The sequence below is a fragment of the Ostrea edulis genome, chromosome 1, assembly GCF_947568905.1.
Source record: "Ostrea edulis chromosome 1, xbOstEdul1.1, whole genome shotgun sequence".
NCBI lineage: Eukaryota > Metazoa > Mollusca > Bivalvia > Ostreida > Ostreidae > Ostrea > Ostrea edulis.
In genome coordinates this window covers 82,485,280-82,501,783 of record NC_079164.1, presented here as the reverse complement: position 1 = coordinate 82,501,783, position 16,504 = coordinate 82,485,280, and the positions used below count along the sequence as shown (strand labels likewise).

At 35.0% G+C, this 16,504-nt stretch overlaps 1 protein-coding gene across 4 annotated transcripts in view; it reads right to left on the bottom strand.

The window, feature by feature from the left end:
• Positions 1-11,379, bottom strand: part of LOC125678493 (autism susceptibility gene 2 protein-like) — a 51,048-nt gene extending 39,669 nt beyond the window's left edge. For all 4 annotated transcript variants that reach the window (XM_048916985.2, XM_048916992.2, XM_048917001.2 and 1 more), the window contains exons 1-2: positions 10,760-11,379; positions 9,100-9,189 (exon numbers count right to left, since the gene is read on the bottom strand). In XM_048916985.2, the coding sequence (XP_048772942.1) occupies positions 9,100-9,189; positions 10,760-10,990 (321 nt within the window). In that variant the 5' untranslated portion in view covers positions 10,991-11,379. The remainder of the gene's footprint in view (positions 1-9,099; positions 9,190-10,759) is intronic.
• Positions 11,380-16,504: the final 5,125 nt, after the last annotated feature.

Below are 16,504 nucleotides of genomic sequence, written 5' to 3'. Positions count from 1 at the left end.
TTAATCAAGAGACCACTAATTGACATTTGTAGAACTTCTGTATTCTCATTACTGAAAATATAACACTTTAAACATAATTAATCATCTAATCTACATTGACTTCCCTGGATTAACTGCCTGTAATTAAAAAGACAATGCTTTCTAGAATCAATACAGACAAGTGAATTACGAACTTGCACACCATAGATCTTCATATTAGGAGGAAATCACATTAGAGCTACCTCAGATGTTGTTCTACAATTCTGAAGTCAAACAATGTCAATGAATCAAGTTTACCGATTCTACACATAGCACTGTACTACATTTTCCTAATAAGTGTCCTTCAAAGTTATTTAACTAAAAAACCCCTTCACACATCCTGACATTAAATCGGAACGCTCGACTTTATACAATTACTATACACAGATATCTGAAACACAAGTTGTCTGTAAAACCCTCATAATCTAGTTTTTGGACAATCAATCCTTTTTCAGCCCAGTATTTTACAGAAATCAGCTGTGGATCCCAGAGATCACAGTCCCCCCCAAGAAGTATGTAGGGATGTGACATGTTGGAGGATTCTGGGAGAGAATGCCCTCCCTGAATAAGGCTGTTCAAAGCATAATGGAAGGCTCTGAGAAAAAGACTGTTTCTTTCAGCAATAAACACTCACAAAACTTACTTTTTTCTGTTTTTAGTTTACTCTGAGAACCAAATATTAGAAGGGCTGGGACTATCTACTGGAACTTTGTTGAACCATGATATATCCTATTTCATCACATGTTTACCCCTTTATCTAGTGGATATCACCCATTACATAAATTCTATTTATTACATATTTTCCTATGTTGTGTGTGACATCACATCTAGGTGTACATAAAAATTACATAGTTTGTTTACAAACATGTCAGAAAGCGAAATTCCCAACAATACTGTTCTAAGATCGATTAGGGTCCATCATCAAAAGAATGACAGCTGCACTGGGAATTCTTGGGGACAAAAGATTTTAAAAACCAGTGTTCGCAAACATTTTTAAAAATTCAAAAATTAAGTGAAAATAACATACCTGCCCACCAAATTATGCAGATAACTGGTCACAAAAAATATCCAATTAATCAAAAACTACAGCAAATTAAATGAATCCAACACAGAAATATTTCGACAATTCTTTCATATTCAACATCACAACAATCCAGATCCACCACTCAGTTTGAATTCACTCAAAATAATGCTGCCTTTCACAGCACATTTTACAGTGGAGCCACAAACACAACAATAAATGTCACAAAAGGAATCCAAAACCTTGTTATGGTAGCATTTTGGGTGGAAAAATAATTGTAAACATTTAAAACCATTCAAATTCGTCATTCAAAAAAGGTCGTGTTGTGCATGTGATCTACGACTCATACTTTATACAAAAGATTAATGTAACAATACAATTAAAGAGTCAAAATTCATGTACTCTAATTTCAACAATTTAAAAAACTCTTCTCCAACATGAATCTGTTTTTGATTGTAGTAGGCACTTTTTCTTTCTGCGTAATAACGATGACATGAAGTACAGATGTAGCAACATGGTGGTATGCGGCTTCGAAGGCCAAACAGTAAAAACGGGGCGGGGGAGGGGGTGGGGGGGGTAACATCTCCTATGGTTCGTGGTTTTAATTGATTTATATCCAACTCGTTATATATGCATTTTTTATCCCCTTGCCAAGGCTCGGGGACTATGAAAACACACAACTCATTCTCATTGGATATAAATTATAACAAACCACAAACCATGGGTGATTCTATATTAATGCATTATGCAGATTCAATTTGATACAAATGCTTATACTTTCATGAAATTTCCAAAACTGCATGGAAGGGAGTAAGCTAGAGCTTAATCACCACTTAAAAGTAGTTCTAAATAAATGGTCTATAAGCAGTATCATAATCATGGTTGACATTTTCATATCAACGATTATCAGACGGTGGAACTGATGGCAATAGCGGGCAGCAGATTCAATGTTTCAAAAGGTTGTTTTACGTAAAATATAAATTTTACACATTTTCTTTAAAACTTCCCTAAATTTCTGTTGGCTTACTGCGATATAAATCTGTAAAATAATTATAGTATCAAACAGGAAAAGCGATATCGAGATACATATCAAACCAGCCAATAATCAAGCATTGAATTCGGTCTGGATTAATACTAACATCCTTTTTTGTCAAATCATCTGAAAAATCAAGGATGCTTATTATGGCAAATATGGTATTGCATGTCACTAGCATTGTGAGGGTGCATCATGCAGTAGGAGGAGGGGCTCGTTTAAACATAGAAGCATCTGATCTGGTAGACTTATCACAATGGACTCTAGTTTTTCAATTTAATAGTAATAACCACACAGAATTTCAATCCCCTATCCCTCTTAGTTTAACAAAGCCAGAGCAGCTACCATTTTATCATTTTCCTTTCTCTATAGAATTTCAACAAATGAACCTGGGATGACAAAATAAGCTTTCATTTGTTCAATGTAGTCGCTGTTAGTCAGTTTCAGCCAGACAAGAACGATGGAAATTTAGAACTTATGAGCAGAAAGGAACATGACACATTTCCTTGCTTGGTTCACATGAACAGAATTAATTAATCTAACCAGCAATACTGAGGAACCAGTAAAAAAAAAATCTACACAGCACCTGATGCATAGTGATGAGGCTCTCACAAGGATTATCTCAACAATAACTTCACTATAAAAATATAAATATCCACTGCTTCCCTCAACAAAAAAAAAGATCAGAGACGCGGAGGCTTGCATTTTCTCTGTTCTATCAAGCTGCCTCTCCATCATTTATCAATCCAATGTCCAGTTTTTCCATTTTGGCTTCTTTGGCAGTTGATATTTTCAAGGATAATTCAAAACAAAAAAAACTTCAGTAATGCCACTAAAATCCAAAATACATTCCAAACTTTGGTGGCAAAACGATTTTTATGGGGTAGGCTGCCAAGATGCCAACCCATGGATTGTCAGTAGTGTTAATTAATCTATTGTTTTGTATGTTGTATATTGAACATGGCACCTCATCTGCATTGTGTAGGTCCAAATTTTCACCCCCAAGGTGTTTAGGATGAGTAGACTCTCAGATCACCTGTCTGTAAAGTTTGTCATTTCATGAGCTTCCCTTCACACTTGTCCACTACGATATTACACCAGCATATTATAGTGTCGAAAGTACCAAACATTTAAGCCCAAAATTTTGCAAGGCCCTACCATTTCAAATGACAAACTTTTTTGTCCTGGTTTGAACTAGCATAAAGAATGTGGTTTTAATAACTGGCCATGTATCCATCTAACAGCATTTTTTTTTTTTTTGAATTCACATCCTTTTACATATCAAATTCAACTCTTGATATAAACTTAAAAGATTTGAAGGATAAATTCATTGTATGATGAAGAATGCTGTTAATTTGTTACAATACTAATTATTCTTTAAAATATGGAAAGACATGCTATATGCATTTAAAACATAATGTAATCATCATTTTGCCCTTTTAAATCATCCAGTAAAATGTCAAAATTCAATAAATGTGAGTTTGCAAAATAACAAACTGACAAAAGCACATTGTACAGGTTCAGTTCATGTACACATTTCCAGTAACATAATGCGCGATTTCTTAAATTTGAACAAGCAAATCTTAAGTTAAATACTTTTAAAAAACAAAAAGTACACACCAAAATAACTTATGAGAATGCATATATAATCTGTATTATTATACATGTATGTATAATGGTGCAAGAATCAGATGGTTTAGACTCTGCTATAATAAAACTATACATATACATGTAGATATACAGAACATATCAGGGTTTTCCTTTAATTAAAAGACTTTCTGTCCCTTTGTCTGGGTAAATTCAAAAGATTTATTTAATTTTACTTGTGGCATGCAATTTGATTGGTTCATTCAACTTTATCAACATTTTTTATAAAACGTATAAGTTGCCCTTAGTTGCGCCATATGACGTTATAGGAATGACGTTGATCAATATGTTTGGCCGTTCAGTTAATTCCATTTTGTTGCTACTGCGATATTGGTCCGCGTCATATAAAATTAATATTTTCTTTAGAATTATTCATCAAAGAACATCAAACAAGGTTTACTAAATTAAATTACAAGGAATGAAAGTAATTTTTATTTGTTTTATATAATATAAAGTATGAAGTTAGGACAGCTTACACAATTTTATAAACCGATTTGCAGTTTATGATGCGTAAACTGACCCAACTTACTTCATATTGTATAAAACAAATAAAAATTTCTTTCATTCCTTAATTAATTAAATCTCATTTAATTCTATACTTATAATGAGCATGAGATTTGTGTATTGTGAAGAAACTATTTTTGTTTGTTTCCATAAATGTCCCATCTGAGACTTTTTCACTCATAAAAACACAACCAGCTGTAGGTGAAGTGAAACAAATTTGGACCGAAGCTCTGCATTCTGAGCTGTAGCAGTAAGAATTCTTGATTGTACCAGTGCCTTATAACCATGACCCAGAACCTCCATCACTTATTTCAGTTCCTGCATGCTCACAGGGATTTTATTTTCCCATAATCTTGCAATATTACATACTTGCAAAAACTTATTTACCTCAATATTTCAAATAATTTATTAATATGAAATATATATCGTTCACAAACATTTCTTCTGGCACATTGACAACATCATTCTCACAAAAAATGCAGTTGAACTTCAGTGTCTCGAACATCAATATTTTGAACAAGAGGCCCATGGGCCTAGAATCGTTCTTCTGATACATTGTAGAACAGGCAAAAATTCTCACTAACCAAGATTCATCAATTAACAAAGTTTGATGATGTTAAGTCAAATAGTACCTGAAAATTTAAATGTAACTGTCCAAAAGTAAGTCACGGTGACCTACTTTTGGTCGACACACTGAAGACTCAAGATGCATCAACTGACAAGTCAAATAGTATTCAAATATATCATCATCCTTATGCATAAGTTTGGTGATAATTTGCCCAGTGGTTCTTGAGAAGAAGATTTTTTAGCAACCACTACTTTTGTTTGCATTTTCCTAATTATCTCCCCTTGTTAAAGGTCACAACCCTAGTTTTAGTACAAATGAAAGCCCTTGGGCCAAGGATACCCTGTGACAAATTTGACAAAAATTGGCCAAGGGGTTCTTGAGATATAGCCCTTTTTCCAAAAAGTTGACCCACACCGCACATATGGCCATATAATTGCTCTTTGAGCCTTCGGCTCAGAAGAGCTAATAACATGGATATGTCATTAAAGTTCCAAAGTTCTAAGTTTTCTTTATGTATTTTAGCCTCAATATTTTGAACCCTTGGATATTTCCAATATTATAATCTGCCACCCCTCCCCCTCTTATTGGGTTGATATAACGAAATTTGACTGTATTGCCAAATAAAACTTTCCAGATCCAAAGTGTGCATAGAAGTTAAAATTTCCTGATCCAAAGTGCATACATGCCAACTTTCCCAATTTAGGCAAGATTTTCCCGATTTAAAGCATGATTCCCGCTTTCCCAATCGGAAAAGCAAAACTCCCAGAAATCCTGATTTTGTAAAAATTGTTCCCCGATTTACAACAACAAACCCAAATTTCCAACCCGAATTTGAAATCTTGCACCATTTCTTTGTGGCTAGCCAATCAGAAATCAGGACAATAGTCAATCATGGCTGTTTACCTGTGTCCCATGGCATCAGAATGGTGTAATTTACCTTGTCTGCCTGTATCAGGGTGTTTATTGGACAGTGAGGAGCATGTTTTTAATAGTAATTAATTTAATCGGGAAGACGGATTTCGTCATGGCATATTCTTTACACAAACGTGATCGACAACGATGACAGTTACACCACCAAACAATCGGACACTCCGAATTTTCGCCTTTCAGAATGGCTGACAGCATCCAAGATATGCAATATATCCAAATATATTTTTTCAATTATATATATCCGAATCTATAGTGATGTATCATAAAATCATAGGGGGGTCTAGTATTCAATACACTTTGTGATATGCAATTAGCATCAGTTTGTACTTTAGCCAGTGAAATTTCAATGTTGAATTTGATATTAGCAAGTATAGCCTTAATTTACAATCCAAAAATATATTTTGATGATTTTTTTTCTATGGTAATTATTTCAGATGTCATGGGTGCAAAGGTTTTGTTCGCAAACTGTGTGGCAGGGCAGAACACTCCTTTTCTGGTTGTAATGCAGATTGTTCCACCAGACTCTTTAAGGTCATGTTAACAGACAGCAAGATGGCCTTTAGGATGCAACTTTAAGTATCAATAATATGTATGTAACTTATTGTTGAAGGGGATGTATAAGTTTATCTTTAACGTTTTGCTGAATAGTTGATGATTTTAATAGAATAATTTTATTTATCTTTCAAAGTGTGCTATCTTTAACGTTTTGCTGAATAGTTGATGATTTTAATAAAATAATTTTATTTATCTTTCAAAGTGTGCTTTAATTTTTTTTTAGTTTTGTTGAAGTTAATGCTCAAACACACATGATGTTGTGTTAATGATACATGTACAATGATTAGATTGATATTTTCTTTGAAAAGACAAATATTTATTTTCACAACAGAATGTCACGAATTTACAGCTTTGAAAAAAAAAAGGTCGTCATGCGCTAAATCCCCCATGGAGATTTTTAGAAGTTGGCATGTGTGAAAGTGTGCACAAAGTTTAAATTTCCAGATCCAAAGTATATGCACAAAGGTTGAAATTTCCAGAATCCAAAGTTGACACAAAGGTTACAATTCCAGATCCAAAGTCTGCACAAAGGTTGAAATTTCCACATGCAAAGTGTGCATAAAGGTTAAAATTTCCAGATCCAAAGTAAGAACAGAAATCCAAAGTGTGCACAAATATGAAGAACTCACACATTGATATATATACATCGCCTGTCAAAATGCAAGTTTCGTTATTTTTGGCCGAGGTTTGGATAACTGTATGAAATTATGAGCTAGTCACAAGACTGGTAACACTCATGTCCAAAATCTGCCAGTCCTGATTTTAACTTCGGTGATGTTTATTGTCTTAAATGAATGAACTTACTAATAAGACTGATTTGTGGTATTTGTTGTTGTACTGTTAAAATTAGCCCAACAGCAGGGCTATCGTATGAAATTTCATCCCCGCCCACCTGAGAAACATATCATCTCAGGCTGTCAGACGGGCTTAACTTCCAATCCAAGTATCCCATTTTATGACACTGATTTCAATTTATGTCTTTTATTTTCATCTCCAGCAATTAATATATCATCACTCTCTGCTAATGTAGCTGTATTCTAATTAACTCCCCTAATTTTCTCACACCAAATTATGTCATCCCTGTCCTCAAAATTTTTTTTTATAGAAAAGCCAACATGCCCCTGATTGAATTTTGAATAATATTGACACTAATCCATAGACCCATACCATGTATCTAATGTACAGAATAGAATACAACAGAAACATTATAATAAATTACAACATGCAACAGAGTGATACCCAGTAAAATAATGCTGTCAAGTACCCGCTACCAGCAAAAATACATAATACTGATGAAACAAGACACCCAATTCCTATCAGATTTGATAATATTCACTCCTTTCTTGCCACAGCAGAATTTCTCTGATGTAAGTACAATGTACACATTCAGTAATTAAAGCTAACTCAAGCACAAAAGACTATGAATGAGAAAAATACTGAAGCAACATTTTAAATCTACGGGTGTCAAACTACTTGAAGATCCTGTAGGGTACTTAATACATTACAGTCGAATAAATGGATTTGAAAGTGCACATTTAGAGAGCTGCCCACAGCTACCAATTCTTAATCCTGGATACCATTCTTGTATCCACACTATGCATACGTAGTAAGCAAAAATTTACTTTGAAGCAATTTAAGAGATAATCCAATTTTAAAATGAGCTAAAAAAAAAAAAAAATGGGGCACAAGTGTTAACCACTGCTGACTCATTCGACTAAACACTATACGTCTCCTACCCTGCTATAAAGCGAACCAAAAGGACTTCGGTAGTCAGTTGTGTACAAAGGTTAAGGGAAAGCATAACAGTGTTTTTTTTACGGTAGATGTTGATGCTGTTGTTCCAGAAATAAATGGTTCTGTTATCAGTTGCATGTAAGCTGCTCATTTGTCTGCATGTCTAGGTGGGTCCTTTCCCTGACAGCCAGTATTGAGCAGACTAATTCATCCTTTACTTAATTATCCACCCTCTGACACAGACTTTTCCTCTATACCGGTGTCACTCCTTGTTGCTTACAGCAGTGATCTTAATCAGAAATCCTTTTAAAAGGGGCTAAAGAGGGTGCAGAACTTGTAAATCAAATACTGGTGATTGTAATATTAAAACTACCAATATAATTATATGTTGTGATGTGGCGATATGCTGTCCATATATACTTGCCTGGTGAATCCAGGTGATATAAAAAATGTGTAAACATATTTGTGTTACTACTTTGCATGTCATTTATTACAGTGACAGTCTGATTGAGAGAAAAAAAACCAGTTAATGACTCAGAGGGAAAATATTGGTGAGAGTATAATAAATTGGTATTCCTGGAATGGTTATAAGAACCTTGACATTCTTTAATTTTCACAGGATTCGTTGGAATGACAAATTTTTAAACATGAATCGACTTGAGTCCCGAGTTAACTAGCTCTCACAATGTACAAGTACTCCTAATCAAACAAAATCTCAATGGAAAATCCACGACAAAAAATTAGAAACTTGTGTCAATAACCACCTTCTACTGAATCATTAAATATTTTCTCTCCTTAAACTCCTCAATTTCCTCTATAAAAAATCTAATAACGAAAACCATATGTTTATAATTCAAAGCATGCTAGATCTGCATTTTTCACCTGCTAACAATTGATATTTTTCTTTTTTAAAATGACCCCTCATCAACAATGCTTAAATCCAGCATTTGTCAGATGTTGTGACAAAGTACAATGTTTATTTTGGAGGTTAAAGCTTAACAATTCAGGTCTTTTGTGCTTCATAACATAATCACAGTCTTGTTATGTAACATTCTTCAGATGACATGCAATCAAAAATATCATTTTTACCTTTATTCTCTTCTTCTTTTTCTTTCTTTTAACAAAATCATTCTTCTGGTTTTTGAGTTCAATGGTTTTGGAGGGTTTCATCAAGTTGTTCTACAAGAAAAATACTAAGGATAAAAATTGTTTGACTTTCTTTTTGTGTTGTTGACATAGCATGCATGCACAAATCAATTAACTTTAAGTATTGCCTATTCCGTGAACTACTATAGGTGCTTTGGATGCATGTTTCAGTAATCTGAAAACATTTACACAAAATAACACAAGAGGCTTTGTCATCTGTATGCCTGTTTATCAAAATGATCAAATAATGCATACACCATATATATTCTGCAATATGAAATTGTGATGTACTCGAGTTGCTACACTTCAGAACAACATGAAGAGGAAATTTGTGGTTTGATAAATTAAAAATCTTTCTGTGCAATCAGGGAAGAAATCGTTACATACATTATCATCAACTCATAAAAACTGAACTCATAAATGTGACCATTCAGCAACTACACACATACACAAGGTACTAATTTCTTTGTTCTAGTAATTGTTCACATTTACCGCAGGTCTTTCAATACTATTACAGAGAGAAGGTTCAGCGAACTCATCTGATCCCATCATTTATATTTGTCTGTCACTGTACATAGTACGGCAAATTTTCTCTTCCAGGGAAAAAGAGTTTTGCATTTACTCATAATATAAGTACTGTTTATTAGTGGTCTCAAAATTTTATAATTAGCTCCATGGCAATGACCCAATAGCTCCATAAAGAGTAACTGACGACATTTTGCAAAATGCAAAAAAATTAAATATAATCAGCCAAATGACTTTATCATGATAATGATGACACAGGTTTTTGTATATAGTCTGTTGAACTTGATAAAAGCGATATCATTTAGCATCTAGATGTTTATATCTTGCTCATTTTATGTCTTACACATTTGCTGGTGACAACTTAATGCACAAAGCACACTGCACAGGTATAACATATAACAATTATTACAGGCTTTTTTCTAACTACAAACAATTAATGTATTGGACTCATTACTGCGTGAATAAAATTCAAAGTGTTTGTAAAACATGTTGACAAGCTTGAAGAGACCTTTGTATGATAACAAATTTTAAAAACATATCATTATCTATTGGATATCATCGTGCACAATATTAATATAAATCAAAGTCAGCCTGCCATTCAGTGTGTTCAATGGTCATTTACATATATCTGCAGACTGAAGTCAAAAGAATGTGACAGTAGAATAATTGATTCACTCCATGCTGGTAGTAGCTCAATACACAAGATAATTAATCAGTACTGACTGGTATCATCAGCTGATTGTGAAATTCAGGATTATCTAGGCAAGTATACAATAACATTCATTTATGGAAGGTTTGTTCAGAACAAGTTACATTAAGCCGAACCAACAAATACGTGACCATAAGACACACTAGATAACTCCCTTTACAATTCTGGGGTGGGACCATGAATAATGGTCAGAGGAATCTCGGATTAAATTACATCTTCATTCCATAAACATCTGTTGGTTTACCAATCCACAACCAAATTTACTGTAATTTCAAAGCTATGTTAAGACGAAAAGATAAAGACTGTAGAATTAAAACATGTTTAAGTAGGCCTAAATACCGTGTGCAGATGAAGAAGAAAAAAACTTACTAAATCTTCTAAAGATTTAAAACTGAGGATGGCGAATCCATCGATGATATCCTCGTCATGAGAGTGAGATCGGTTCCTCCGGCGTCGGGGTGGCTTGGCCCTGGGTTTGTCCCCATCCGACCGAGAGGGAGAACTGTCCATTTCATCCTTGCCCCCGTCCGGGTCTAACTTGCTGTGCACTCTTTCGCGGCGTTTTGTGAAGCGCTGTTGTTTTCTTTGATCGCCCTCCATCGATATATTTTTGTCAGGAGACAAAAGTCATCCTCATTAATTGACATGGAATAGTCAATAGATACTGGGAAAGGTATACATAACCCCAAATCACACATAACATAAACAGGAATCCATATCGAAGTAGAGTCAAAACACAACCACTCTTTCTAATGGCGGAACAAATACAATATGGCCGAACAACTCAATTGATTCATTTTTTTCCTCCGCGGTCCGCTACACCGAAATAATGTAGCATTGGAATGTCGAGGAAAGATTAAACAAACATGTGATTTAGATACACGAAAAATATTGACTTATTTATCTTTCTTTCAATTAACTTGTGACTTTAAGACTTGAATTATCCGATTATTGATTTACGCCTTATGAAAAACGAGATCCACCTCTCGTGACTAGGCCTATATAATGATATCTCTATTTATTATAGAATTAGGAGAGGATTTGTCAGTATGCATTTTTTTGGTAAATTATATCTTATTTTTTCGCATTTCGACACCTTTCTGCTACTTAGGTAATCACTTTAGCAAATAAACGCTCATTCATAGACCTATTCAAATGGATATATTTTGATTTGGTGTTTTTGACCTGTCGGTATTGTTCTATCACACACACACACACACACACACACACACACATAATGATAAACTGGAGACTGAACATGCTAGGTAGGTACTAAGTTATCATATATTTGACACCTGTAATTTTTTTTTATCAGTCTCCTTGAAAAACTATCAAGTACTTGTTAGATAAAGACATACAGATAATATAAAGATCTTTTCTGTTTTAAGAAAACAGCTACACTATATATATATTACTAATTAGAAATTTAAAGAAAACAAATTACAGAAAATTTTGTTAGATGGTATAAAACATGACATTTTTAACAAACGGGTTCTACTTAGCTCCTTTAAAAAGAAGTATGTATCATTTGAAGATAGTGGTCACTTTGATGAAGTTTTTTAACAAGGAAATAAATCACCGTCATAGGCTACATATATTCTATATCCTTGTCAATGCTCATTGTAATCTGATTAAAATCAGATCTTTGATGGAGCGGATCAAATATCTGATTTTAACGAGATTGTGTTCACTGTGGCGGATACAGCTTTTGAACCCCACCCTGACAATATTCTACTTGGCACCGTTAACACTGTGACCAGTGTGCAATTGTACAGCAGACCAAGGGGTCTGCATCTCAGTAAACACTGCATGAACACCATAGTTTTCTTTAAAGCTTTCTTAGTCCCCTACCGGCGGAGGCGGAGGGAATTTTCTAAGGGTGCGCACTGCGTCCGTCTGTCGGTCCGGCAAATCAGTTTTTCGCATTTTTCTTCGTCATGCTTGCAGATGTTCATTTGATGTTTGGTAGATTGCTTTACCGTGACTAGTTACAGGTCAGGTTCTAATTTTGTTCCGGTAGACCTACATTGATTTTTAGCTGAATTATGTCCCTTAGATTTAGAAAATAAGTTTTCTGCAACTTCATTTTTCGTCGTGCTTGCAAATATCCATTTGATATTTGGTACATTGCTTTACCATGATAAGTTACAGATCAAGTTTGAATTTTGTTCCGGTCCGTTTATTTTTTTTTCCCGAGTTAGAGCCCTTGAACTTAGAAAATTAACCAAATACTCAATCCGCACTTTTCTTTCATATTTTTTTCCCCTCCTCAAAATATTTTTCTGCCAGTAGAGGGACTATGTATTGCCATGCAATACTATCAGAATGCTTGTTTTATTCTTTGTACACTAGCTGAGACTTCTTTGGAAGACCTTCGTTTTCTTCTATATCTGAGTTTTATGATATACTGTTGTTCAAAGTCTACAAATGAAACAGATTAAGACTAAAATACAAGATTTAAAAAACTCATCTTTACGTATACGAGGAAGAAAGGACAGTGTATAAACTATGTCAGTATATTTAAAAGGGTATACATATATTTAAAAGGGTATACATGTATATAGAGGCGGGATTAGGCCCGTTTAGCCCCACCCCCACCCCCTTCTATCTCTTACAGATCAATTATTCTAGATGTATGTGAAACATCTCGGCATTGCTACGTTGACCCTCACCTTGATGAATGACTTTGATAGTCACATGGTTTTGACCTTAATCACCAAGTTCACCAAACAAGATGTCTCTTTATTCTGTATATAGCTCAAAAGTTGTATGACCAACTTGATAAAGAGACAAGCAAATAGAAATATAATTCGTCATCGATCTTTCATCTCGAGGTTTAACGTCCACTCATTTTCAGTCAGGAAGACGTGATTAATAAAATATGTTTACTATTATAATCAAGAAGATCTCTCTCTCTCTCTCTCTCTCCCTCTCTCTCTCTCTCTCTCTCTCTCTCTCTCGGGATCGACTAATGAAAAAGATTCTGGATTTCAAACGGCTGATGAACAAAACCTCATTGGTCCATTGTCATATGTTTGGGATTAACTCCATTGGTCCATTGTCATGTGTTTGGGATTAACTCCATTGGTCCATTGTCATTTGTTTGGGATGAGAAGAAGACGGAATGAAAATTTGAGAGAAAAACGATTTCTGTTTAAAATCACCTCTCATATTCCAGAAGTAACGAAAAATTGACGGCACGACAAAACGAGATGCGACATCTCATGACGTCGCAATGGAAAATCAAGTATGGAATATCACTCAGGACATCGGTTTTGAACAAATATTACGCGAAATAATTATTTTGAATTCTCTGAAACGGCTCGATAGAAATCGGTGGATTTTTTTTATCAGATATTCCTTTTTACTTATACATTATGTCTGTATTAATAAAAATTCTGTTGCAATTAGGTAAAGTTTAATTTTTAATTTGACTGGACTATAGGACATTTACTTCTTTGCGGTGGATTTCTCCGATTCATGAAGACTTAAGTAGAGTGATATATTTAGGATACGCGATTATTTTTTTTTTTAATTATGTCGTGCGCACATGATATCTCGCGTGCAGGTTAATATACCACCGTATATATATCAAATAAATTTTGGAAATAAAATGCCCGACTATGGTACACTATACGACCGTCTGGAAGAATATGTACCGGGTACATGATGTGTATCTTGAAGTCACAAGCTGTGACACAGTAAACTGCAACTAAAAAATGAGGCCACAGACAGTGACCTACTTTGGGGTCGTGACATACATTCCCTCCAAAATGTATTAACTGACCAACTTTGATTGTCGTAGGCCTCACAATAATCAAGATTTGATCCGGACACGATTTGTATATGTATAGCTATAAGATTCAAAAATGAGGTCACAGTGACCTACTTTTGAGTCGCAACACACCCTTTCCCCCAGATGCATCAGTTGACCAGATTTGATAGTCCTGGGCCTTACGGTGCTCAAAATATTTGTTTGTGTATAGCCATAAAATGCCCAAGTGAGGCCACAGTAATTAATATTTGAGTTGCAACACACACACACACACACACATGCACACACACAAACAAACAGAATTATCAACTAGGTTTGATAGTCTTGGGCGTCACTGTGTGAAAGATATGACCCGGGCAAGAAAAAGCAAACAGACGGCCGAACAAGCGTACGAACGAGAAAGCCTACACATACGACCCGTCAAAAGACGAGTGCATAAAATGTTCAGTTGAAACATCTGTTCAATTTAAAAGAAAAATAGAAAAATATATGCTTTTTTTGGCATAAAGTTTGGGAAGAGGGTACCCCCCTTCCACATTTTTTTTTCAATGTAAACCCTTTAAAGTAAACTTTACAAGTGAGAAATATATGTATATTCAAATAATAAGAGGTTGCTGGAATGCAATTTTTTTTCTCCAATGCACTTCGAGTTTCTAGGCAGTTCAATCGCGAACTTTTTTATGTCCAACTCAAATTGGGACTGTACATGTGTACACGAGCTGAACTTGGATGCCTACAATTTACAAAACCATTACCGTAATCTGGTGGAAACGTCTGAGAACAGAATTACAGTAATCTGATGGAAACGTCTGAGAAACTTCCAGAATTACCATAATCTGGTGGAAACGTCTGAGAAACTTCCAGAATTACAGTAATCTGGCGAAAACGCTTGAGAAACTTCCAGAATTACCGTAATCTGGTGGGAACGTCTGAGAAACTTCCAGAATTACCGTAATCTCGTGGAAACGTCTGAGAAACTTCCAGAATTACAGTAATCTGATGGAAACGTCTGAGAAACTTCCAGAATTACAGTAATCTGGTGAAAACGTCTGAGAAACTTCCAGAATTATCGTAATCCGGTGAAAACGTCTGAGAAACTTCCAGAATTACAGTAATCTGATGGAAACGTCTGAGAAACTTCCAGAATTATCGTAATCCGGTGGAAACGTCTGAGAAACTTCCAGAATTATCGTAATCCGGTGGAAACGTCTGAGAAACTTCCAGAATTATCGTAATCCGGTGAAAACGTCTGAGAAACTTCCAGAATTATCGTAATCCGGTGAAAACGTCTGAGAAACTTCCAGAATTATCGTAATCTGGTGGAAACGTCTGAGAAACTTCCAGAATTACAGTAATCTGATGGAAACATCTGAGAAACTTCCAGAATTACAGTAATCTGGTGGAAACGTCTTAGAAACTTCCAGAATTACAGTAATCCGGTGGAAACGTCTGAGAAACTTCCAGAATTACAGTAATCTGGTGAAAACGTTTGAGAAACTTCCAGAATTACAGTAATCTGGTGAAAACGTTTGAGAAACTTCCAGAATTACAGTAATCCGGTGGAAACGTCTGAGAAACTTCCAGAATTATCGTAATCCGGTGGAAACGTCTGAGAAACTTCCAGAATTATCGTAATCCGGTGAAAACGTCTGAGAAACTTCCAGAATTATCGTAATCCGGTGAAAACGTCTGAGAAACTTCCAGAATTATCGTAATCCGGTGGAAACGTCTGAGAAACTTCCAGAATTACAGTAATCTGATGGAAACATCTGAGAAACTTCCAGAATTACAGTAATCTGGTGGAAACGTCTTAGAAACTTCCAGAATTACAGTAATCTGGTGAAAACGTTTGAGAAACTTCCAGAATTACAGTAATCTGGTGGAAATGTCTGAGAAACTTCCAGAATTATCGTAATCCGGTGGAAACGTCTGAGAAACTTCCAGAATTATCGTAATCCGGTGGAAACGTCTGAGAAACTTCCAGAACAGCCAGCAAAACAAAACAGGTCGTACAGAGAAGAAATGTCACATACAGAATATGTGAAAAGTTGTCCAAGAGTATGACTCCTCCCCCCGAAATTTCTTCCTACGTGACCGCACTGTATGTTATGCTTGGTATTATCATATCCTAGTTTCCAAAGATGTGATCAATCCTCTCTCTCTCTCTCTCTCTCTCTCTCTCTCTTTTCATAGAATTGAAAAACACTAACCGTGTAGAAGGAATTTGTTGGAGAGTAATCTCTTCGATTTTGTGAGTCCATTTCCTTTAAAATAACAAATTGAAACCTGGCATAATCTCCAAAGAGGACGGTTTTTATTTTCAACTAATATCTCGATAT